At 44.7% G+C, this 26,613-nt stretch overlaps 1 protein-coding gene across 4 annotated transcripts in view; it reads right to left on the bottom strand.

Annotated features, from left to right (window-relative positions):
• Positions 1-3,710: 3,710 nt before the first annotated feature.
• Positions 3,711-26,613, bottom strand: part of LOC136435798 (uncharacterized) — a 108,946-nt gene continuing 86,043 nt past the window's right edge. Inside the window, exons 1-3 of one of the 4 annotated variants that reach the window (XM_066429528.1) lie at positions 6,095-8,703; positions 5,272-5,312; positions 3,711-4,899 (exon numbers count right to left, since the gene is read on the bottom strand). In XM_066429528.1, the coding sequence (XP_066285625.1) occupies positions 7,507-8,079 (573 nt within the window). In that variant the 5' untranslated portion in view covers positions 8,080-8,703 and the 3' untranslated portion in view covers positions 3,711-4,899; positions 5,272-5,312; positions 6,095-7,506. Of the gene's footprint in view, positions 4,900-5,271; positions 8,704-26,613 lie in introns of those variants that run through there. The other 3 variants (XM_066429527.1, XR_010755920.1, XM_066429526.1) reach the window with 3 other exon arrangements.

Raw genomic sequence — 26,613 nt, forward strand, 5'->3', positions numbered from 1 at the left:
GGTAGGCACAGAACCTACCATCGAAAGTTGATAGGGTAGACATTCGAATGATCTGTCGCCGGTGCGAAGACCGTGCGATCGGCTGGGTTATCCAGAGTCAGCAAAGGGACCGGGGCAAACCCCGGGTCGGTCTTGGTCTGATAAATGCACGCCAGACCGTGAGGTCGGCGCTTCTTCCGCATGTATTAGCTGTAGAATTACCACAGTTATCCATGTAGGATGTGACAATCAAAGGAACCATAACTGATTTAATGAGCCATTCGCAGTTTCACTGAGACAGTTTAAACTCGCACGTGCATGGCTTAATCTTTGAGACAAGCATATGACTACTCGCAGGATCAACCAGGTAGCGAGGACGCCGCGGCGGCGAAAGAGCGGTCGCCGCCGGGAGAGGACCGCCGCGGTGACGGTGCAGCGCGAGAAGACCCGCACTGTCGCCGCCGCCACACGGTCCCACTCGACCGGAGCGCCGAGCGCCGCCGAGTCCGTCGCTGCCGTGAGGTGGGAACGCGCCGTGGAGATGGCCGCAAGGCGTACTCGCACGCAGACGGAAGGGGCGAGCCGTCGCCGTTGGGTCCGCCGCCGCAGCGGAGGGCCTGCCCCGGCGCTGGTTCCGGACGCCCGTCGGCGCGCCGGTCCTCGCCCGCAGGAGCGGAGGAGCGGGCGCCTTCCAAGCCGGTTGTCGACCTCCGGCTGCCCTCGCGGGGAGTGGCAGCTGGTCGGCGGGGTAGCAAAACGACTTGCGAGAGAGTGTGCGATTGCTCGCCGTTGATTCCCGAGCTAGTAAAAAAACGACCACTCTCTCAAGGTAGGTTGAGCGACCCACGACGCGACATGGTCAGACACCCTACAGAGCCCTTTTTTGAAAAACCACCGCAAGTCGGCCACGGGGTATTGCTCGGCCGCCCGCTCCACCCCCGCCTCCCCAGGCCCCGCCCCACACCAGACGGACCCTGCTCGCTCGCCCGGCGGGCCCGGGGCGCCCTCCGGGGCGATCGGAGTCGGGCGGGGCGGGGCGCTCACTCCCCCCGCCGACACCCGCCCCGGCGCCCGGTGCCAAGTCCGATGGAGCCGGCCAGCGGGGCAAAGTCAACGGACGACCCCGTCTTTTCTCCACGCAGGGGTCTGGCCCGTGCCGCGCCGGCCCCGTCCGCACCCTCCCGGACCCGCTGGCCCCCAGCCGCCGTCCGCTACGGGCTCTGGAAGAGTTGCCTAGTCAAAAAACGACCACTCCTCTCAAGGTGGGATCAGCGACCTACACCTTGGTCAGACACCCTGGCGAAATCCGAAAGTCGGGGAAGGCCGGAAAATCGCATGCCATCGTGTAGCAGGCGGTCTCAGGAGCAAGAAAACACCAAACGCGGTCCGCCCGGCGGCTTCCGGTGGCCGAAACGGGCTCGAGGACCGGCCGCCCAATGCTTAAGAGATAGCTAATAGTTAATCATGACGAAAGAACCGAATTGTTTAAACAAGTTACCACAAAATACCCCTACTTTAACACATTCATGGATGAACAAAAAGCTACTTTCCTGTTGAAATCACAGAACCCACACATTCTAGAAAAATTGCGACTTTTGGTCTTCCATTGCCTCCAAAAAGGAAGTCCAACCCAGCTTATTTATATATAGCCAACAGTCGCATTTAGTATTAGTAGCCTATTGTTCAAACAAAGTCAGTCACAGTTCACTGACACATGTATGTTTTTTCCTATTTTTCTACCATGTATTTGCAATTATCCCACGGGCATGAACTTGCAAAAAAACTTTCTTATCATACACATGGGTATCATTTTGTTGACATTAAGAACATGCAAACATATCTGAACTAGATTAATTTGACAATACACAATGTTAGGCAGTAGAGGTTTTTGTGATAACAAATTGACGATGGTATGAATATGTGTGTGTCTAGGTTGTAAACACAATTTACATAATCTATATTGCAGAGGGATACGGCCATGTTTGGCAGATTCTGTATATAACGGATGGTCACTATTACGAAGTTTACACATGTCTCTACGATTTTCAAACTTGTTCTCTGTCATACATGTACAATGTTAGCTTCAGCCTGAATACTTTTCATTAGAACATTCAGAACTAGAGATTACCAACATAATGCTTTTTCTCTTCCCCTCACACTTTTTATTATTTAAACTGATATTAACACGTGCAAAAAATCATAAGAAATCGGCGACGATGATGGTGATAATGAAATAAATCATATGAAATATACGTACATAGATTAAGAACTATAATGGGTTGATTTTAAATGGATTATAAACGCTGTACTTATAACAGGCGCCTGGTGCAGTGTAATGTTTAATACTGCATGGGGAATGAAAGTAGGTGGTTTTTGAGTTTCAAAGCAAGGCAATACATTTAAAATAAAATGAGGAAAGTTGTTATGATCAATAACACGTATCGCACACTCCTTTGGGCGAGGGATGTTTGAACTAAGGTGTATGCAGTTTGTTGCTTTGTCGAGTTTGGCAAGCATGACATCGGAAATTTAGATTTAGGAAGCACTCAAACGTGCCTGGAAGAAAATTAATGAAAAAAATTGGAATAGGGAAATATCTACCTAATGATATCAATAATGTTTTTAAATCTTAAACTTCAAAAATATAGGTAGAGAATTGACATCAAGCTGGATTCAGTGGACATACGCCCATTTTTTAAAGCAGGATTAGAAGCTTCAGTGCAGTTTTGTCATAGATCAGATATGGGTACATTAGACTACTATATAGTAATAATGGCTTGTTGAGTAAGAAGATATTTGATATTTACAATACTTCTAATAATGTTGACATTGTTTTAGATTACATGTCAGAAAGACTATCATGTCCCCTTTTAAGATAGCTTTTAGGTCTTTTTTGATACCGTCGGAAACCTCGGGACAATATGTAAACAAATTGTCAGTATTTTCTCTGAGCACTGAAAGAATAGGAATTCAGAAATGAATATGAAAAAAACACAAATTGATCAGCGAGCGGTTGTGAAGGGTAAGTGGATAAATTAGCAAACGTTCTGCCTTGGAACATTCGGACGCACGCCAGAGAAACATTATTCACCCTAGCCCGACGTAGATACGTTCGGTATTCATCATTACTGAGTAAACTAAATGTACCGATCAAAAATAGAACACGTTAGTAGCAGCATGAATTCCATTCTGTATCGACAGATTTCGAGATAAACGTTGTCACAACACGCTGTATGTTATCGTAGCTACATCTACTGATCTGCAATAAGGTCAGTTTCCAGGGCCACAACAAGCCTGGGGATACGCGTGAGAGATGCCAGGTGTGACCTAAATTCAGCGTTAATCTTTCAGACAATGTAATCCTAGGTGCATCTGGAGAGTACGTCTAATAGAGCAAGTACGAGATTTCGAACATACGCATATCTTCTCCGGAAGGAGTAAGCTCGTTACAAATTCATTTAGAGCGAGCTAAATTATGGGAATATGCAGTCTGCAAATATTTTGTAATTACAGGACATCGATCATCATAACTCAAACGTCAGATCAAAGAAGACAGGAGTCCATGTGACTAGCGATTTAACCTATATAAAGGTCAACAGCTGTGAATCACGGAATACTGGAATAAGGCTTCCATTGTGTTAATTTAGTTCTGTCCACAAAAAGCACGGTTTAACGTTTGCCAACGGTTGCTATAAATGCTGACACTAAAAGAAAAACTGCTTATTTGTTAATCTCTGTATTGATGGTGTTTATTTGTTTGAGTTTTTCACAACATAATAACTTGAAGGGGAAATGGTGCATGCTTACCTTTACAAGCTGTCCCCCCTCACACTTAAAACACTAAAAATCTATAAAGCAGGTCGTGAAACTGTGAAGCATGAACCGGATATTAACGTGCTAGGGAAAGAATGTATCATGTTAAAGGAAGAACATAGTGCGACAAAGCAATAGATGAGTTACACTCACAAGACGTGGTCCAAGTGTATGGGGGATAAAGATTGCGGTGTGCGTTTAATCTGTAGTAGGTGGCTTTGCCTTGTTTATATTTACACGCTATGATATTATACAGATTAGCTGCTCGCTTTCCAATACAACGGAGATCATGAGTCAACTCTTTTTAGATAGTGACAAGCCTGGCGATGTATGTGTGGCTCAACACTGAAGTCTTAGATCTAATAAGAGCTAGCATAAAGGATCTAGGACTTCTTGTGGGTCTATTGGTAAGTGAAAAATATTTCTCTGTCCTTAACAAATAATACTGTATAATATCTCTGGCGGAAACGTAAGCGGTAACACGTGTTGTGTTGCTTGTATTTTCTTGTTGGCTAGGTGGCTAGTTTGAGGTCCAGAAATGAACTTGTCGTTGCACCCCTTAAATTAGAGTGTTTGCTTTTCAACAATGGGATCATGACTTTTTTTCGCAAGACCTTTACCACATACATTTCTTGAGCAGAACATGCAGACACTTTAAATTTCTCTCACATGCAAAAATGTACTGTTTCATGTCAGCCATCTCATAAATGGACCAGCCATAGTAACTTTTACTTATAGATAAACCGTTCCGAAATTCATTTCCCTTTTTTTCTTACACTTGGACATACACAAAGATGCAAGACTCGAGACTTTGAAGCTACATAGCTTTGCTTTCTTTAATTTCAAACTGTGATATTTGTCCTACAATTTTATTACATGCATGCAATTACATGCAATGACGTTGCCTTAACTCACGTGAAAATTGAAGCTCTACTTCAAAAAAAAAAACTATCCATGTTGAGGCTCTACCGTGATACTAGAAACTATTCATCGCTGGCAAGTAAATTGGAATTGGATTGGAATGTTTTCCATTGTTATCTGCTGTGCTCCTTCCCATGCAATTTCTCATGGACCAAGTTCTGCTTCCTTCTCCAGGAGGAGTTCCATCTGGAGGGCAGACACAGGAGAGTGAGAGTTGGCATTTCAAAATTGTGTGGAAACATTGATGAAAGATTTATGAGATTTATCAGTCACCCCTTGAGTAAAAAAAAACAATATAGATGCGCACACACTGCTGCTCTTGGCCGAACAACTTGCACCCGACACCACCTTTTATATACACGGCCTCGTGTAGCAGAAAATAAGCCTATTTCAATTTCTTAGCTCGTGCAAGCGTACCTGCTGTGTGTTCAGAACAACATTTGTGAGGAAATAGGCCCTTGCCTCATATAACCATATCAGGGATTATCTTAGATGCCCGTGTTTGACCTATGTCCACTCCTACATGTTAGTTTAGTGTCAGAAGAAAACAGATCTCACCTGTTGTATATGCAATGGTCATGATATTCAGCCAATCTCATCTGAAAAGTAATAGACAAATTTGATTTGATATTTAATAAATTTATCATTATCGAGTGTATTAGTGGTCACCTTTTAATTAAAAAGTTATTCAAAACGATTTTCAATGGGAAAATGGTAATGAAAATGACAGAAATCTAAATACAACATGTACAAGTATTTTGCTGGCAAATGATAAAAAACAAATAGTAATAAGATCAATTACACATTGACATTAAGCTTTAATAGGCTTTTTTTTAACGGACTTTCATGCGGAAAATGTTTCTAGTAAGTCCGAAACAAATCATTTGTACCTAAAACAACAAACCTCGGAGTAGGTGCACAGTGGTTAGAAATTGAAAACGGTCTACACAATAATATGGCAGCTTGTGGTTGAAAGTGATTTGTTAAGATATGAAAGTTTAAAATTTTAAGATCTGTATTACGTTTTTAAAACCACAATAACCAAAAGACCAGTAAATAAGTAAGTTATGGCACAGGATCTCCCCTAATCCCATTATTAGTAACTAAACCACATCCGAGAGTGGAGAAGTCAGAAGTTTGTAACATCAAGAAATACCTAGTTCACCGTAAATTTTGTTCATGGTACGGTGGCAGCCTTTGCCATAGAAAACATGATCTGCAGAGGACATCAATAATTCAACTATGTTCGGTCTCCTTCCAAGCGGTAATAATCGAGGTTATTTTGCTCTGGGCAATGGAATGACAACAGTGGTTTTGTACAGCGTTATGCACATATGTTTATCTATGAACAACATTGCCATAACCGAACCGAATTGCTTACCGTAGTACTGGAACGCTCTTTCCATCAACCTCAACACGATCTACCTAACAACATTCCTGAATATTAATGATGCGTGATCCCTGTCAAAGCGGCTATATTCAAAGCCATTTATTGGCTGGGGGGCACAAGCCGGGGTGTTAAAAGTCTAGGCACTATTTTTACGGCGTTGTCTGTCACCCTCCCACCGATACCGGCCCCATTCTGCTCGTGGCCCGGTTGGCTGAGTCCTAAACTCCAGAACGGGGTCTTATTTTCCGCTAGATTATTTGTCAATTAATACATAATCAGCCGAATTTTTACAGAATTCCACTTGCGGTGAATTACATAACGTGTTTTTTTTAAAACAATATGATACTTACTAAACCTATGTATTCCCAATACGTGTCCACACTTCCTTCATCGTGAATTTTTTTCGGCATAAATGACCAAGGGATAGGCACAATAAGAAGGCAAGTTGTTGATAAGATAGAAAAGAACACATTACAACACAAATTTCTATTATCACGGTACCCTGAAGTTCTTTTTGTAAGCTGGGTTTTGTCAGGCGCATTGCATTCAGCCATAGGCTGTGGTTGTTTAATCTAACAAATTAGAAAATAGAGAGTCCCCTGGAGAATTCTGTAGAGTACTAAATGCATTTTGATGCGCACGGGACTAGTCGGTACTTAATCGTATACTGTATGAAATATTCATTTTTACTTCCTAAAATTGTTATCTATTGGAAAATAACTCCCCCCTCTCGGCTTTAAGATTTTGACTTACGCTCTGTAATTTCTAAAAATTAGAATTATTGTCAAACTTCAAGATAGAGCAGTAGAAAAGGCTGATGGCTGCTTCTTCGCTCTCGAAGATTACTGAGGAGGTTGTCCACCTCTGCAAGCTCTTCTGTGGCTGTGTAGCCCAATCCTGGATCCGCACACTCTGCTGCAGGCCGGGCATGTGAAGCCCTGTGCAGGTGCAGACTGGGCAGCAGCAGCTTTCCTGTGGCTTCTCTTCTCTGCAGCAGACTCTCTTCGAGCTGTTTCGAAACTTTCTGCACCTCTTTTGGTTGCTGCTCTCCAGGCGTTTCTGTCATTTGCAATGTTCTCCCATTCTTTTACTGGAATGCCGGCTGAGCTGAGTTGACGTTTAAGCTGGTCTTTGTAACGTTTTCTGGGGGCTCCCCTGTCCCACTTGCCCTGGCACAGCTCACTGTAGAAGACAGCTTTGGGCATTCTGGAGTCCTCCATCCGTAATAAGTGACCAGCCTATCGGAGCTGCTTTGACAGCAGCAGTGCCTCCATGCTGGGAAGGTTTGCTCTCTCCAAGACTTCAATGTTTGTCACATAGTCCTGCCACTTGATGCCCATGATGCACCGCAGGCATCGATGGTGAAAGCGCTCCAGGAGTCGCACCTGTTTCCGGTACAGGACCTAAGTTTCAGCCCCGTACAGAAGAGTGGTGATGACTACTGCTCTATACACCTGGATCTTTGTTGAGAGACGTAGTGAGTGGTTCTTCCAGACACGCTTCTGTAGCCGCCCGAACGAGCTGCAGGCTTTGCCAAGTCGGCTGTCCATATCCTTGGTCACTGTAGCATCGTTGGAGATGACACTCCCCAGGTAAGTAAAGTGATCGACTGCGTTCAGAGACTGCCCATCAATGCTGATCTGTGGAGGGGTGTAGGTTCCACGTGGTGGCTTCTGGTACATCGCCTCCGTTTTCTTGAGGCTGATGGTGAGCCCGAAGGCCTTACATGCTTCTGCAAAGTAGTTGACAACTGTCTGTAGGGCTTCCTCTGTGTGAGCCAGGAGTGCACAGTCATCTGCGAACAGCAAATCGAGGATCAGCTCTTCCAGTGTCTTTGTGCGGGCTAAGAGTCTCCTGAGGTTGAAGATACTACCGTCCGTTCTGAACCTGATGTAGATCCCTTCAGTGAGATCCTCCTTGATCTCTCTCAGCATCATACTGAAGAAGATGGCGAAGAGAGTAGGGCAAGGACGCATCCTTGCTTGACTCCATTGTCGATCGGGAACGGCTCTGACAGGTCTCCACTGTGCTTCACTTGACCCTTCTGTCCTTCATGCAGCTGTTGTAGGATCGCAAGGAGCTTTGGCGGACATCCAAGCTTCTCCAGCGGCAAGAAAGAAAGGGTATTGAAGAAATCAAGAGAGTTAAAGGTTGCGTGCTGGAATGTACGTACGATGCAGGACAGAGAAGAAAGTAACAGACCTCAGAGGCGCTCAGCTCTCGTAGCCAGAGAGCTTGCTAAACTGGACATAGACATTGCATCAATCAGTGAAGTGCGGTTCGCAGATCAGGGCTCGCTGACGGAACACGGGGCAGGCTACACCTTATACTGGTCTGGGAAAGGGAAAGATGAACGCAGGCAGCCAGGAGTCGGCTTCATGATAGAGAACAGTATTGCCAACAAGCTACAGAACCTCCCAGTCGGTCACTCTTCGGCTACCATTGCAGGACAACCAGTTTGCTACTCTCATCAGTGTCTACGCCCCTACTCTCCAGGCAGATCCTGCTACCAAAGAAGTGTTCTACTCGGAGCTGAGATCTCTACTGGCGAGCGTGAATGAAGCAGACAAGATACTGGTTTTGGGAGACTTCAACGCCAGAGTGGGCAGGGACAATGAGGTTTGGCCAGTCCTGAGTCCTTGGACGGCATGGAGTGGAAAATTGCAACGACAACGGGAGACTGCTACTAGAGCTCTGTGCAGAAAGAGGGTTGAGCATCACCAACACACTATTCCATCAGAAAGCCCGCTTCAAGACAACGTGGAGACACCCACGATCGAAACATTGGCATCTGTTGGACTACATCTTGGTGCGGCAGAGGGACATATCAGATGTGCTACACACGCGAGTCATGCCTAGCGCTGACTGCTTCACAGATCACCACCTAGTCAGAGCAAAGCTTCGGTTTTCCATCAAGCCACCAGTAAAGCGGAAAGGTCCACAGATGAAGAGAGTTCAGGTAGACAGACTACTTGGTCTGAGGGAGGAATTTCAGAGCAAGCTGGATGTGCGTCTAAACAGCAACAAGGGTCAGTGGCAGAAGGAGGACCCTGAGAGCCAGTGGAAGCAACTGAAAGCCGCTCTACAAGAAACAGCTGCAGAGGTAGCAGGGTACTCGTCCAGAAGGAATCGGGATTGGTTCGACGAAAATGACCCTGCGATTAATGCCCTCCTCCAAAGCAAGCGCTCTTGTCATCAGAGAACCTTATCTAAGCCGGATGACCCTGCAGCCAAAGCATCATACAGGGAAGCCTGCAGCACTCTTCAGCGCAAGCTTCGGGAGATGCAGAACAACTGGTGGGTCGACATGGCCGAGAAAACACAGCACTTCGCAGACATAGGCAACGTGCGTGCTTTCTATGAAGCACTGAGTGCCATTTACGGTCCTACACACCGGATCCAGGCTCCCTTGCGATCATCAGATGGCTCCCAACTCCTTACTGACAAACCAGCCATTCTCCATCGGTGGTCCAAACACTACGGCAACCTTTTTGGAGACAGACGCCAAGTACAGGAAGAGTCCATCATGAGAATCCCCCAGCATGAAGTAAGGGTGGAACTGGACAACACACCAACACAGGAGGAGGTGAAGACGGCCATCTCAAAACTGAAGTGCCACAAGGCTCCAGGAGTGGACGGAATTCCAGCAGAGGAATATAAAGTCGGTGGGGATTCACTCCTTGAGAGACTCACCGGACTGTTTGCCACCTGCTGGGAAAAAGGAGTTGTGCCACAAGACCTGCGTGATGCCGTTATTGTCTCACTGTATAAAAACAAAGGGGGAAAGTCCGACTGCTCCAACTACAGGGGAGTTACCCTGCTGTCCATAGACACATCCCAACCGTTGCTGAAGAGAACTTACCAGAGAGCCAGTGCGGCTTTAGAGCCAAGCTTTAGTATTTGTAAGTCTACTATCTGAATAATTTCTTTTTTAGTCCCCTGTCTCTGTAAAATATGGCATCATAACTTCCGGCACAAAATATACCACACAATGATTAAACTTTGCCTTAACATGGCAATTTCTGTCTGGTATTTCATTGCAATGTTGATAGTTAAATTAAGACGAAGACTTATTCAAATCGTCGAATTGTTTTGCTCTGTTCGAAAGATACATTTTGCCGAGTTTATATTAACCCTATCTAGACCGGGCTTTTTTTAGACTTCCTGGACGGGGGGGGGGTGCTCCACCCTCATAACTTGAGGACAGTATGGCGTAAGATTTGCAGAGAGTGATGTATATGGAAAATAATATAATTCCTTAAATTTTGGTACTGTTATGACGTTATATGACCTTATTTTGACGTCATTAATGTCATGTAAAGAACTACGAGAGCTTATTTCTCTCAAGGACCACATGTTTAAAAATGCCAAACGTCCAGATAGCTCCCAAGACATGGCTGAATACAAGACAATAAAAATCACGTAAGTTACTTGTGCCGGAAGGCTAAAAAAGATTATGCCACACATTCTATTATACAAGGGGCTGAGGAAAGGCAAAGAGGACTGTGGAAGGCCATTCGACATCTGCTACCAAGTAAAACACGAAATATTATTACTTGCATTCAACACAACGGTGATAATATTACCGACAAGACAGGTATAGCAGAATGTTTCAATAATTTCTTCCGTAAAGTCATCAATGACTTGTACCAGTCGATCTCAAGTGCTGTTCCCCAACTTTCCCCCATGCAGTTTGTCAACAAAGCCGCAAGCACGTTTGCTTTCAGCCCTATCACAGACGCTTTCGTCATAAACCAAGTGTCTACGCTTAAAGTACGGAAAACGACGGGACTTGATAGTATTGATAACAAGCTTCTAAAAATAGGAGCGCATATTCTTGGTCCTCCCCTGGCAAAGCTTTTCAATAACTCCCTGATGACGGGTCATGGAAGCAGTCAAAAGTCGTTCTAATTCACAAGAAAGGAGACAAAACCAATCCAAGCAATTACCGTCCTGTATCACTACTACCTGGAGTATCCAAATTACTCGAAAGAGCTGTCCATGACCAACTATATCATTATTTGAACCAAAACAGACTCTTAACTCAGTACCAGTCTGGGTTCAGGAAAAAACACATGTGAGACAGCACTTCACTTAGTGATCGAATATTGGTTAAGCTCCATCGATGCAATGGAACTAAATGGGGTGGTCTTTTGCGACCTATCTCGAGCATTTGACACGCTTGATCACAGCGTATAGTTTTGCAAAAACTTCAACATTACGGGGTTAACGATGTGGCTTGCAATTGGTTCCAGTCGTATTTGAGTGGGAGGATGCAACGTACATGCATAAACTCGTTATCCACAGCACTCAGTGTCACCTGTGGAGTGCCTCAGGGATCAATTTGGGGCCAACTTATTTTCATCATATATATTAATGACATACTTAACTGCCTACAGTTCTGAAAGATAGCCATGTACGCTGATGACACGGTCATATACTTCTCGGCACGCAGCATCCACACAATCGAGCAAGCAATACAGAGTGACTCAGCCAGACTTGCTCAGTGGTTCTTTGCTAACAAGCTATATTTACATCCAACAAAATGCAAAACAATGCTGGTAGGATCATCAAGGCCAAACGACATAGACAATAAGCTACATCTCACTTTGACTGGTATTACACTTGACCAAGTTGACACCTGTAAATATCTCGGGGTCAGTATTGACAACAAGTTAAAGTGGCATAATCATATTGAACAGGTTAGCAAGAAGCTAGCGCAAGTAGTCGTTATAATGTAATGCCTAAAACCATATGTAAACAAACAAGCACTTCTCACAATCTACACAGGCCGGTCATTCCACACATACAATACTGTAGTACAGTATGGGACCACGGGGGTAAAGGGAACTTGGAAAAACTGCAGAGACTTCAAAGTAGAGCTGGGCGTGTGGTTCTGTGATGCAGTCGCTACACGTCTTTTGCGACCGTCTTGCACACTCTTGGATGGACCCCGGTAGCCGACGTACACAAGAGAAACAAAGCCACACGAGTCTTTAAGGCACTCAATGGCATAACGCCTCCCCACCTTACTGCACTGTTTAGCCAGCTTGCAGACATCCATACACACAATACCCGCCTCAGAGCACAAGGCGGCCTTCAATTACCAAAAGCAAAATCAGAACAAAGAAAGCAAGCCTTGTCGTGCTCTGGGGCGGTGCTCTGGAACTCCTTATCTACTAGATTAAAATCGGCAAAAAAACTTTAACTCTTTAAATGAATATATAGAACATATGACTTAGGAATAAGTTCCTTTCACTCCTCAATGAATCATTATGCATTCTAGGTGTTTTTATTTGATAGTATGATTTAACGATTAGAGTCATTATTGATATGAGTTTCCTATAATTTACACATTGATATGCAAATTCCGTTACATTTAAGTTTTTTCATTGTTTTGACTCTCCATCATGTTCTGGTTCAATATTTCTAGTCTCTTGAGTTATCGTTACTTCGGTTATCATCTAATTATGATTTCTTTTCTATGTTAAAGACTTATATTTTCAAGTTAACCTTTATTGCTGTATTATTTGTTATTATTTGATATTTCTAAATGTTTCTTTGTATTCATATATAAGGGGTCTTACCCCCCAGAAATCTTAAAAAAAACGCCACCAGGCGACATGTATTTCTAATAAAACAAATAAACTGAACTGAAACTGAATGTTTAGGCTAAAACCGTCTAAATAGGGAATTTCCGTAAAAAAATGATGGTATTAACCGACAATTTAACAAAATAGTGCATTTCTTTGATAATGAAGTCTGACAAGACTTCTGTTGCCAATGGTAAATGCGTTGATGTCAAAATTAGGCCATAGAATAACGTCATAAGCCTTCATCCATCCCATGGGATCCGCCATCTTGGATAGGCGATCATGAAATTTTTAGAAATACAATTTTTTGCTACTAAAGATCCCAAAACACAATAAAAATAGACCAGAAACGTTGATTTTCAAACTAATAATGCTGTCCGCCATCTTTGATTTTGGCCGATGACGTCATCAAATACGTATGTATGTTTCACATTTTCCGACCAATGGTCTTATGCTACGTGCCTACATTTAATATACAATGTATCGCTTTATCCTATTGATTCTGTCATTCCACATTGGCCCGTTTCCTGCTTGTCGAGCTAAGTGTTCAGAAGGTAAGTATTCACAGTCCATCAAAAGGGAGCCTTCAGGCGGGTTGTCTACTCCGCACACGTAGGCTTTCAGGGTGCACCTAACCAGTCTGGAGGGGTCCATGCGGAGAATGTGGCCCAGGTACCAGAGTCTCCTACGACGGATGGCTGACACCAGGTTGTAGTCTGGGTTTGTTGCTGTGTCTCGAAAATGTTTCTTAGTGATCACATGTAGGCATCTGCTGTTGAAGCAATTGATCATTCCTGTGATGTCCTGGGTCAAGTCAAATGCTTCACAGATGTGCGTGAGGGCTGAACAGACAGAAGATTTGTACAGACGTATCTTCATTTAATGTGGAAGTCTGTGGTCCCTCCATATATGTTGTAGGGAGCTGAACCGGGATTGTGCGATGTCCATTTTGTATTTCACATCTGCTCTCTGGTCATCATCACATTGCATGCGGCTTCCGAGGTAGTCAAATGTGTGGACGGTTTCTAGCGGTGATACTTTTGATTTTATAGGCTTTTTAAGTTAGCAACTTATCACCTCTTATTTCACCTGTTAACCTTTCATTGCAAATTTGTATAAGTTTAATCCCGCTGACTTTTACAATCTATAGATTCAATAGCCATTTCATAATGTCCTTCTTAGAACTGTGAGTATGAAAAATGAATGGTAGCTTAACTCATCAGCGTAAATAAATGAATAAAAAAGAGTACACGTATTTCCAGATTAGTTCGTCTTCGGAATTCGAACAAGCAGAAGATTGATAAAAATTTACGTTCATCAAGTTACGTTTACTTCACATGACCTCTTATCAAACATGTTTACCTATCCTTGAAAATTTGTATGAAACTAGTTTTAACCCGCTGATTTTTACAACAAAGAAATGTTACAGTCATGTTTGAATGCTCTTCTCAGAACTGTGAATATTAAAAATCAACAAAAGTTTTCTGTTGACAATTCGGTGTTTCCATCCAATCTGATCAGATGTAACTTGGTTAGTACATCTCCCCCCCCCTGTTGTTACTTATTTGTGTTCTTCTGTAATATCGTTCAGAATTAGCTCAACATCGTAAATGAAGGAAGCAGTACCATTATGGATTGTTAAAGCCCCACTATGTAACATTTTGGCACAAATATTAAACATATTCTCGTGAACAAATCTGAATGTGAATGGCAGGTACTGACATATACAACCCCTTTTTAGCATATTTTCTTCATTATTTCGTCTATTGTTGGTGTTTGTGAACTGTGCAAAAACAAAACAAAAACTCCCGGACACCACCTCAATAGTACAACACTGCATACAACATCCCAGTGCACTGGAGGACCCCTATGGTGGTCTAATCACTAAGGCACATTTTACTCAGCCAGATTTCACGAAGCTCTCCTTCTTTGGAAACACTCATATTTTTTCCAAGAGGGTAGAATACAGCTATTAATTTATTCTAGAGAGTCTAATTTGAAGGGTATGAATAAAGTGTGGTTAGTTTCCCTTGAAAACTGCAAGAACTCTGGTAAGGATGACTTTTTACAGAAACTGGTAAACTGTAAACAGGCACCCTTGGCAGTCAGGGTGATAAGAAGTACAGAAGCCGTGGCCAGCCACGTGTGGCCATGTGTTGGTTTCACACTGTGTGTTGTTCGAATGGAGGATAACAGTTTTTTAAAGTTGTTTGTATGGCGCAGTTATGTTGTAACCTCCCTCCTTGAATATCGTTAAGCAATTTTATAGATACCTACGTATCTCGGTACAGACTATATTTGTGACTTTGCGTTTTACTCCAATCAAATTGTAGGAGAACAACTCACCTCGGAAAAAGGTATTCCAAACTGTGAAACAAGCGCAACAGTTTGTTACGTGACGATGTGCAGAAAGACTACTATAAGTGACACTTGTTGACCTTTTGCCACTGTGACGCTGCGTTTATGCCACCGACCGTCCTAAAAGTATGCCAAGTTATTTAACCGTTAAGAAGTTATCTGCTCACAAAAAGGCAGACATAGTCACACTGCTTTATGTTCAAAAACCTAGTCAAGAAATGGAAATGGAACGCATATTTGCATGAGATGACATTAGTAGGTTTCAAACAGGCATAATATTTTAAGGCAAAGTGTGCAAAGGTTTAAAATGAGGTCACACCAACTGTCTGAATAGACAGTTATTATGATTTTTTTTATTCTTGAGGGAAGGTCAGTGCACATTGACATTTCACGATAGCGCCGGTCACCTACAGAGCGCGTGTTGCATGAACTGTAAACTATAGCAAGAGATAAGCAAAATACTTTTCATAAGTACCTATGTAGCAGCTAAGCACAAAGCGCAACATGTTATCGAGTGCACATTTACCAATAAGTTTCCCGTGGAACAAAAGAACGCCCATAATCTGATAAGATCTCTTTCATCACGCCGACAAATCAGCACAGGTGGCTTTTTATCACGGCAGAATAGGTCGTCCTTTGTCTGATAAGATCTCTTTAATTAAACACCTCGCGCCATGACGCCGACAAAGGACATATGTTTTTTGTTCTTGCCAGAAAAGAGAGAGTTCCGCCGACGGTGAGGTCACTAGAAGTCACAAGCCTTAAGCCAGACCATATAAATCATCCCATGTCGCAGTTTCCAATGGCACAAAAGATCTGTCCCTGTCCACGAGTGAAGGCCACCTCGGATACACAACATTTCTTCACATCTACTAGATAAGTAAAGTAGGCAATCATAGACAAACTCTTTGCTGTGACATAAGCAACATGCATGTGCATTGAGTACATGTAAAATTCCTGTTTGTGATCATTTGAAACTTGAACATCGCAATACGTGCTGATAACGAATCGCAAGATGGCTCAAAGAAACACAATACGAGTAAGTTAAGTAAATCATTGCACAGAATCCCACATATACATCTTATATATCCTTAGTCGTATAGGTAGCAGTTTGTCTTTACCTTAGGTTGGCACAAGGATATTTAACTGTAAAATTATGTTCGCAAACAAGCTGACGACCCATGCCACAAAAGTTGACCTACATTTGGGTCTCCTTTATGCCATTTTATTAAAAGCAACCAGTCTCATCTCGAGCGTCATCGACGGAATTGACAATGTTTAGCAAGCAAATATGCCTTGAAAACCATTGCCGTGATAACAGACAAAAGTTATAAACTTACGATAACTTATAATACTAAGTATTATAAAATTGTTGCCAAGAAGATTTTAGCAGAAGCCTAAGTTTGGCGGCTCAAACATTGGCGGTTCAGTAGGAAAACGACATAAAATTTGGTGTAGGCCTCAAAAGCTCCCTCCCGTTTGGATACGGTTAAGACAACACCAAAAAAATGAAATTAAGAGAAGACGAAATTTACCCAATTGAAGTCGAAATCTCATGGCAGACATCGGCAAAGTTCGAAATGTACGATACTGTAAAAACATAAAAAGCTACACTGATTCAAATCTGTTTTTTTTTCCTGAATTGAGCTCACTGTAATCAATTTTATCGTAGCAATGCTTCTTGCATTACAAACAATGGTACGGTGCTAGTGGTTCGTTCACTACTACAAACAAGAAGTCTGTCGCCCGTCAGGAGCACTGTCTACCAGTATGTAACGCAGTAGCTACTTACGCAAAATTCATGGAAATGTTATCAACAGTGTCGTACTAGCCTTGGGGTAGCTGCGCAAGCCAAACATAGAAAGTGGGACCTACATAGAGTATTGAGAGTATAGATTTTACGAAAGTAACAAAAGTAGTAAATGAACACGCTCCAAACCCGAAACGTGCATGTTTTAAAGGTTATTCAGAGGATTATCAAAAGACATGTTCAACATTGTATGCACTTTATTTCAATTCTGTTATGCTGTTTATGATTCTATGAATGAGTCCGAAACAAGGGATAAGTACGCATTTTGATAATGGAAGAGAACGAAATAAATCAAATAAAATCAACAAAATATGTTCCTGAGACGACCATGTGTGTCATAAATTTTCAATACTTAAGTTTTTCACGCTGTAGTGAATCGTCTGTTTTTCTCTAAGACAAAGACACAGAACACTCAGTGCATCATCAGATAAACGATTCTTTGGTATATGCGGATATAAAGAGGGATATCTGAGGAGAACTAGACTAAAGTCTCAAGAGACTGAACATCCAAAGGCAAAACACCAGCTTTTTTTTTCACTAGAGTTGTAGCATTAAAAATCTAAAAACAAAATCCAACCGTTAGATCGAAAAAGAGAGTGTTTCTCAGTAAAAGGGGAATAACCGAACCTGACAAACTGTATCAAAAAGAATATCCCTCTGTGGCTATTCAGGCTTAGTTTACATTATTTGATATTTTCGAATGAGTTAAGATTCGATGAGTGTTTTAAAGAGCGTTGTGCATTTTTCGGTGAATCTATGCACATTTGGCAACACATACAACGAAGATAAGACTTTTGGTTGTTTAAAAAGAAATTGGCAAAGCTTATCTCTAGCTTTTGTGAATTTAATGTGGCAGACAAAGTACCATATCAACACCATACACACGTAAAATAAACTTGGGTTGAGAAGATATTGCACGGAAATGAAACGGGAAAGGAAAAACTTTACTACCTTGCGTGAAAAACCTCCACCGAATATGTATCTGTATCTTTATAGCCGACATTACGACCTTCGGCGTAACACACCAGCTTTGCAGGCATGCGGCGCGGCAGGAGCTGGCCATATTGCACCGAACGGCCGGTCACGTCTAACCTTCGCATATCTAATCGCATGCATTTGTTAAAAACTTTCTAATGAGGATGCTTTTACAGTACAGTTGTACTTGATGGCAACGAGTTCCACACTAAGATGGTTCAAGGAGATTAGGTACACATTAATCCTAGGTTGGATGATATTTAATGGCAGTTTATTTGTCATTTTGTACATCATGCGTAGTCTGAACATTTTCCTTCTGTGAGAATGCATGAGAATATAGCAGAAAGCAGGAGAATATGGGAGAAAGCAGGAGAATGCATGAGAATATAAGAGAAACCAGGAGAATATAGAAAAAACAGGAGAATACAGGAGACAGAAGGAGATTAAAGGTCTTATTAGGTCTTACAAATGATTTTACCTTTGATAGGCATGCCCATAAATTACGTTTGATCACTCCCAACAAGGAGAATGCAGGAAAATATAGGAGAAAGGAGGATAATATAGGAGAAACCAGAAGAATATATGAGAAAGCAGGAGAATATAGAATAATGCAGGAGAATATACGAGAATGCAGGACATTATAGGGGAAAGCAAAAGAGGGCAGGAGAAACCAGAAGAATATAAGAAAATGCAAGAGACTAAAGGAGAAAGCAGGAGAAAATAGGAGGATATAGAACAATGCAGGAGAATATTGAAGAAAGTAGGAGAATATAGAAGAAAGCAGGAGACACCAGGAGAATATACGAGGATGCATGGGAATATAGCAGAAAGCTGGAGAATATGGGAGAAAGCAGGAGAATGCAGGAGAATATAGGAAAAACCAGGAGAATACAGGAGAAAGAAGGAGAATAAATGAGAAACCATAAAAATATAGGAGTGCAGGAGAATATCGGAGAAAGCAGGAGAATATAAGAGAAACCAGGAGAATACAGTAGAAAACCAAAAGAATATAGTAGAAAGCAAGAGAATATCAGAGAAACCAGGAGAATATAGGAAAATGCAGTAGAATATAGGAGAATGCAGGAGAAAGTAGGAGAATATAGGAGAATATAGTACAAAGCAGGAGAATGCAGGAGCAAGCAGTAGAATATAGGTGAGAGCAGGAGAATTTTATGAGAAACCAGGAGGATATAGGGCATATTCAGTCACGTGATCCCCTCTAGCAACAAGCACTGTCGGCCATTTTGGGGTCCATTTGATAGTTGATCCCATCGGAACTTTCCGTAGAAATGGCAAATGTTTTCTACGCTTTTTCCCTTCAAAACGTTTTGTCTCATAATCATAGTGTTTTGCCTCGTGGTCGGATGTTGGATTGAGACTGATAAAGCACACACTGATCGGAGGTAGTATAGTAGGGGGAGAAAGTGGCGTATTTCGGGCGGCGCCATCGGGCGGTGCAGGTCAGGGGTCACCAGGAGCGGAAAGCACCGCCCTAGTATATTGGTAGACATATGGATATAATTGCTTTAGTGTTTGACGTGTATAGATAAGGTGTTTTTTATGCTCATGAAAGTATATACGTATACGGTAAATAAGAATTCCAGGGGTGTGTATATGTCTTAGAACTATGTATATGTCCTCCTCCCTTTATTTGAAGAGGGATGTATTCATATATCTATATCATGTGTGATATAGATGTATGAGTGCTCCCACCATCTGACAATATGGAATGATGCCTACATATCATGTATGCATGTTCCCTCCTCCCTCCCTCCTCCCCCTTTTCCCTCCTCCCTCCCTCCCTCCTCCAACGTCCATAGTCAATAAAGGCATTGTGTCAGTGGTAGTGGGCACATGTCATATCTAGTGTATACTGTTAGTGGTGTATATGTCTTCCATATGTATATCTTCCCTCCTCCTCCAACGCCCATAGTCAATAAAGGCATTATACCATCGGTGGTAGCGGGCACATGTCCTATCTAGTGTATATCGTTAGTGGTGTGTATATGTCTTTCATGTGTGCATATGTCCTCCTCCAGGTTGGTATTTACCAAGTATCGATATATTTGTTACATGTATACCTCTCCAGATACGAAGTCATCGAACTAGTTTCTCACTCTTACATACGTATATTGATAAAACAGACTACAACGAGAATGTACGCTCCATCATTTTAATGACATCAGACACGGGTAACAATTGCTGTACAACGTCTTCTTGTCTAAACAAAGGTATCAGTATGGCGCGTTTCCACTGACAACTATACAAAGATAGGATTATAATATACACATAGCAATATACATTAGTATAATAATATACACATCTATAGCATCCAAAATGTATCAGAAACATCATCACAGGTACAGTACAGTACACATCAGATATTGAGTGGTAGGGTCGTGACACCGTCAATCAGCACTTGTCTTTTTGGGTAGAAATAAGAAAAGGCATCTCTCGCTTGAGAGTACGCTAACATCTGATTATCTCTTACGCGGAAGCCCCTGTTCATGCCCTGGCCACTTTTCTGCGTTTTCAAGACGTTGAGATATGTTTGGAAATCAATCTCGTTGCCTTTCTTGCTGACTCCTTTACAGCTGAATTTGTCTTCATCATTTTCGTCTCCGCCGAAACAGTAATAGGTATTGCTGCACAACCCCACAATACCGTTCCCGGACCATTCTTCTTTGAACAGGCCGGGTTTGCGTTTGTCGAAGGCAACTTTTTCAGGGGTGTCAGAGCGGGGAAACCAGAGATGTTTCTCTTTTCTGTACTCGCCAAGCATGTTTGGTTTGATGACGTCCTCAAACCTATCTGCCGAGATAGCAATGTAGGCTGAGTCCGTGTCCATCTCGCAATACTGGAAGTCCGATCGGTGTACGAATTTGATCATGAAAAAAAGTAGAACTCCGGCATGCGGAGCTTCGTATATTGGTAGACAAAGAACCCAATCCGAAGAGGTAAGTTGAATTTGATCACTTTTCGTTAGTTACATCTCGTAGAAGTCGTCAGTCACTTCATCTGCGTGACGGAAGCGTGGAGTGTTGATTTTACGCGTGGCACTAACAGCATCCCTGCAGAACTCGACATCCAGTTGTTTTTCTTTATTGGTGACGGTCTTACCGTAGGCCGAATTGCCGATAAGTGTCATCGTATCGGCAATGATCTTTTTAGACTTATCCCTATCTCCGTCGCGACGAGCGTCGCTGACGCGGTCACCGAAAGCTCTGAAACACACCCTGGGTACGTATTCGAGCACCTGGTAAATGTGAGACACTACCAGACCCTTCTCCAAGTACCATTTCAGTAAGGGTGTAGCCAGAAGAATCTTTTTGCCAAACATGCTGCCAATGAGAGACCGTCTGGGTTTGGTCATGATATTATTCGTCTCGGCATACTGTTTCATGAAAGGACCTATGTCGTCGATAGAGATGTCGACGTTTTTGAAAATAGGTGGCATCTCTTCAAAATTCTTTTTGTGCTCTTCAGGAACGCTGATGTCGCACTCGACCACGCCAAACAATTTCCCCGCACAGATAGCATGTAGGATTTGGTCTTCTGACATTTTGTACTTACTTTCAGTAGGTGTTTTGTACTGAGCCAAAAAGGCGGACACTCTGGGATCCCACTTTGCAACCGGTGCCACTGACATTCCCACATTTCTGTCACCTTGTACCCCAACCCTCGCAAGTACTCTGTCGTCTGGATAGTTTTCTTGAATTTCTCTGACATGCTTTTGGCCGTAAGAACGTCGGATTGGTGTTTTGCCGTCAGTGAACAATCGTGACCATGAAAGTAACACCCGTGAAACTAGAAGATTTCGCCCGTGTCTGAACAGAAGCCGTCCACGGGAAGTTGCCGTGGCCCGATGCGTTTCTCGGTATTGTTGAATTTGTGCCGAATGACGTTGCCGTGCTGATACCCTACCCACTCCAACCATTGTGTGGCCATGCGCCCGACACGTTGCGAGTATTCTCTCTTGAAATCTTCCTCTGCCCTGCGGCGTATGTAGCAACCAGTAGGCATGCCCTGCATCAGGGACCAGAGATATAGAGCGTTGGCGTCGTAACCAATCACTTTCTGACATGTTTTGGGTTCTCTACCGTTTTCTCTCATGAGATAACGGTGGAAAATGATACTAGGTCCACCTACTATGTTGTTCTTAAAGAGTTTGTACGCGTCCTCGTTATCCATGCACATGAAATATGTGTCTCCTATATCCATGAACAAGTATTTCATTGTGAGTCCCGGCACGCTAATGCCGTCTTTAAACATGTCGATCTGTCGGTCTTTGTAAAAGTCGGACATTCTCTGCACAGCATCCAACATCGTCACCACGTCCTTGTTGTTGTACCACGTCAGAAAGTCTTTCATGGTGTGCATGTTGTGGTCTTTCCAGACTTCCTGGCAATAAGTGTAATCCTCTTCGGAGATGTGTGTCATCTTCACCTTGCTGTAGAAGGCTGAGGCTGGAGGTAGTTCCGTTCTTTCCAGTTTTTCGAGGGAATCCATCCATTCGTAGGGGAAGAAGCATTTGATCTCCGTACACCCGTACGCAGTCAGAACGGCTGCATAGCTAAAACCGGGGGCGACGTAATTGGTCAGGTCTAGAAACTTTAAGTCCTCTGTTTCTATGGACCTGAAGTCGTTGTTCCTCTTGATGGGGCGAAGGCGACTCTGCTGGTCGAAGAGGTGAGGGAAGAACACATTCTTCATAGCATTTAGGTCATACTTGCCAGTATTAAAGCCGATTACGACGAGTTGTCTCAGGTACCGGTTGTACTCGTCAATCAGTTTAGTCAGGTAGTGCTTTTTGCGTTTTGCGTCTTGATCGTCTCCATCTACACTTTCTTCTGGTTCCTTCTCTCCCTCCATCACCTGTTCAAGGTCCCGTTGTCTTCTGCGTTCCATTTCTTCAAAAACCCACGCAACCCTTCGTCTTAGCACGTCGTAGGCTGCACGGCTCATCTGCAGTAGATACTCAATCATGTCTTTTACGACCACGGATGACTCGCCCTCAGAAACGAAGCACCGAGGCTTGGTGTATCCCCGTACGTTAGAGCAAACACTCACGCTCAACAGCTCGTGGACCGCCTCCCACTGAAGTTTCGGTGTCCCATCGTCCTCCAGGGACTTTAGAAGACATTCGATGTCGTAGGTCGCGCGGAAAGGGTAGTACCGATCTTCTTGCGGTACGACGATTCCCTCGTCCTTGAGTTTCTTAAAGATGGTTGGCGGTAGATGGTAGGCTCCCCAAGGATACTCGTACGTTATGGCGCCGTCACATGTCAATTCGTGACGGTTAAGCTTATACGAATCCACCCACTTCTTCCCGCACTTGGGACAGGCGTAAGACTTGGCATATTTCTTGAAATCTTTGATGTAGCTAAAATGCGTTTGATACAGGTTCAGGTACATGGTTTCCTTGTACCTTGACAGAGGGCGTCTGATGAGCTCGGCAAAGTAATCATTCTCTTTGTTGGTTTCTTCGTCGTTGAGCTGAAGAGAGTACACGTAAATATTGAGTTGAATAAGCCTTTCCAACTCGTCCAGCATACCCAACGTGACACCCTGAAACTTGTCTTTTGTCTTCCCCGTCTTTGTCAGAAATTTCTGGTAGTGTATCTTGGTGGCAGCCTCCAGATCTTTAGAACTACCGCCTATGTGCGTCGCAAAGCAGCGGAAAAAACACAAAATGTCCTGGTATGGCCTATTTTATCCACGGTGTAACGGGTCAATAGCTTAACTGTTCACGGGGTATGCGGGAAGATTAGGCGCCGTGCCGAAAGGGTGTCCGTTCAGTTTGGTCACGAAAAACATTACGTTTGGAACTGCCTCAACAGTCCACTTGGAGTCTGGCCGCTGCTGACGAGCGCATTCTAGGATGTCAATGGTAGTCACATTCGGGTGGGGCCCTGTCCATCACCCCCATGGACTGAGGAATCACAATTATTGCCTCGTCCTTCACCACGGACATTCGGGTCTGTGCCCTGTCCATCACCCCCAGGGACAGAGGAATCATTGCCTCGTCCTTCACCACGGACATTCGGGTCTGTGCCCAGTCCATCACCCCCATGGACTGAGGAATCATTGCCTCGTCCTTCACCACGGACATTCGGGTCTGTGCCCAGTCCATCACCCCCAGGGACAGAGGAATGACAATCATTGCCTCGTCCTTCACCACGGACATTCGGGTCTGTGCCCAGTCCATCACCCCCATGGACTGAGGAATCATTGCCTCGTCCTTCACCACGGACATTCGGGTCTGTGCCCAGTCCATCACCCCCAGGGACAGAGGAATGACAATCATTGCCTCGTCCTTCACCACGGACATTCGGATCTGTGCCCAGTCCATCACCCCCATGGACTAAGGAATCATTGCCTCATCCTTCACCACGGACATTCGGGTCTGTGCCCAGTCCATCACCCCCATGGACTGAGGAATCACAATCATTGCCTCGTCCTTCACCACGGACATTCGGGTCTGTGCCCTGTCCATCACCCCCATGGACTGAGGAATCATTGCCTCGTCCTTCACCACGAACATTCGGGTCTGTGCCCTGTCCATCACCCCCATGGACTGAGGAATCATTGCCTCGTCATTCACCACGGACATTCGGGTCTGTGCCCAGTCCATCACCCCCAGGGACAGAGGAATGACAATCATTGCCTCATCCTTCACCACGGACATTCGGGTCTGTGCCCAGTCCATCACCCCCATGGACTGAGGAATCATTGCCTCGTCCTTCACCACGGACATTCGGGTCTGTGCCCAGTCCATCACCCCCAGGGACAGAGGAATGACAATCATTGCCTCGTCCTTCACCACGGACATTCGGGTCTGTGCCCAGTCCATCCCCCCATGGACTGAGGAATCATTGCCTCGTCCTTCACCACGGACATTCGGGTCTGTGCCCAGTCCATCACCCCCAGGGACAGAGGAATCATTGCCTCGTCCTTCACCACGGACATTCGGGTCTGTGCCCTGTCCATCACCCCCACGGACTGAGGAATCATTGCCTCGTCCTTCACCACGGACATTCGGGTCTGTGCCCTGTCCATCACCCCCATGGACAGAGGAATCATTGCCTCGTCCTTCACCACGGACATTCGGGTCTGTGCCCTGTCCATCACCCCCAGGGACTGAGGAATCATTGCCTCGTCCTTCACAACGGACATTCGGGTCTGTGCCCAGTCCATCACCCCCATGGACTGAGGAATCACAATCATTGCCTCGTCCTTCACCACGGACATTCGGGTCTGTGCCCTGTCCATCACCCCCATGGACTGAGGAATCACAAGTATTGCCTCGTCCTTCACCACGGACATTCGGGTCTGTGCCCTGTCCATCACCCCCAGGGACAGAGGAATCATTGCCTCGTCCTTCACCACGGACATTCGGGTCTGTGCCCAGTCCATCACCCCCATGGACTGAGGAATCATTGCCTCGTCCTTCACCACGGATATTCGGGTGTGTGCCCTGTCCATCACCCCCAGGGACTGAGGAATCATTGCCTCGTCCTTCACCACGGACATTCGGGTCTGTGCCCAGTCCATTACCCCCATGGACTGAGGAATCATTGCCTCGTCCTTCACCACGGACATTCGGGTCTGTGCCCTGTCCATCACCCCCAGGGACTGAGGAATCATTGCCTCGTCCTTCACCACGGACATTCGGGTCTGTGCCCAGTCCATCACCCCCATGGACTGAGGAATCACAATTATTGCCTCGTCCTTCACCACGGACATTTGGGTCTGTGCCCTGTCCATCACCCCCACGGACTGTGGAATCAGAATTATTGCCTCGTCCTTCACCACGGACATTCGGGTCTATGCCCTGTCCATCACCCCCAGGGACAGAGGAATCATTGCCTCGTCCTTCACCACGGACATTCGGGTCTCTGCCCTGTCCATCACCCCCGTGGACTGAGGAATCAGAATTATTGCCTCGTCCTTCACCACGGACATTTGGGTCTGTGCCCTGTCCATCACCCCCACGGATTGAGGAATCATTGCCTCGTCCTTCACCACGGACATTCGGGTCTTTGCCCAGTCCATCACCCCAATGGACTGAGGAATCATTGCCTCGTCCTTCACCACGGACATTCGGGTCTGTGCCCAGTCCATCACCCCCATGGACTGAGGAATCATTGCCTCGTCCTTCACCACGGACATTCGGGTCTGTGCCCTGTCCATCATCCCCGTGGACTGAGGAATCAGAATTATTGCCTCGTCCTTCACCACGGACATTCGGGTCTGTGCCCTGTCCATCACACCCATGGACTGAGGAATCATTGCCTCGTCCTTCACCACGGACATTCGGGTCTGTGCCCAGTCCATCACCCCCAGGGACAGAGGAATGACAATAATTGCCTCGTCCTTCACCACGGACATTCGGGTCTGTGCCCTGTCCATCACCCCCACGGACTGAGGAATCATTGCCTCGTCCTTCACCACGGACATTCGGGTCTGTGCCCAGTCCATCACCCCCAGGGACAGAGGAATCATTGCCTCGTCCTTCACCACGGACATTCGGGTCTGTGCCCTGTCCATCACCCCCACGGACTGAGGAATCATTGCCTCGTCCTTCACCACGGACATTCGGGTCTGTGCCCAGTCCATCACCCCCAGGGACAGAGGAATCATTGCCTCGTCCTTCACAACGGACATTCGGGTCTGTGCCCAGTCCATCACCCCCATGGACTGAGGAATCACAATCATTGCCTCGTCCTTCACCACGGACATTCGGGTCTGTGCCCTGTCCATCACCCCCATGG

This window comes from Branchiostoma lanceolatum, chromosome 5, assembly GCF_035083965.1.
Source record: "Branchiostoma lanceolatum isolate klBraLanc5 chromosome 5, klBraLanc5.hap2, whole genome shotgun sequence".
Lineage (NCBI taxonomy): Eukaryota > Metazoa > Chordata > Leptocardii > Amphioxiformes > Branchiostomatidae > Branchiostoma > Branchiostoma lanceolatum.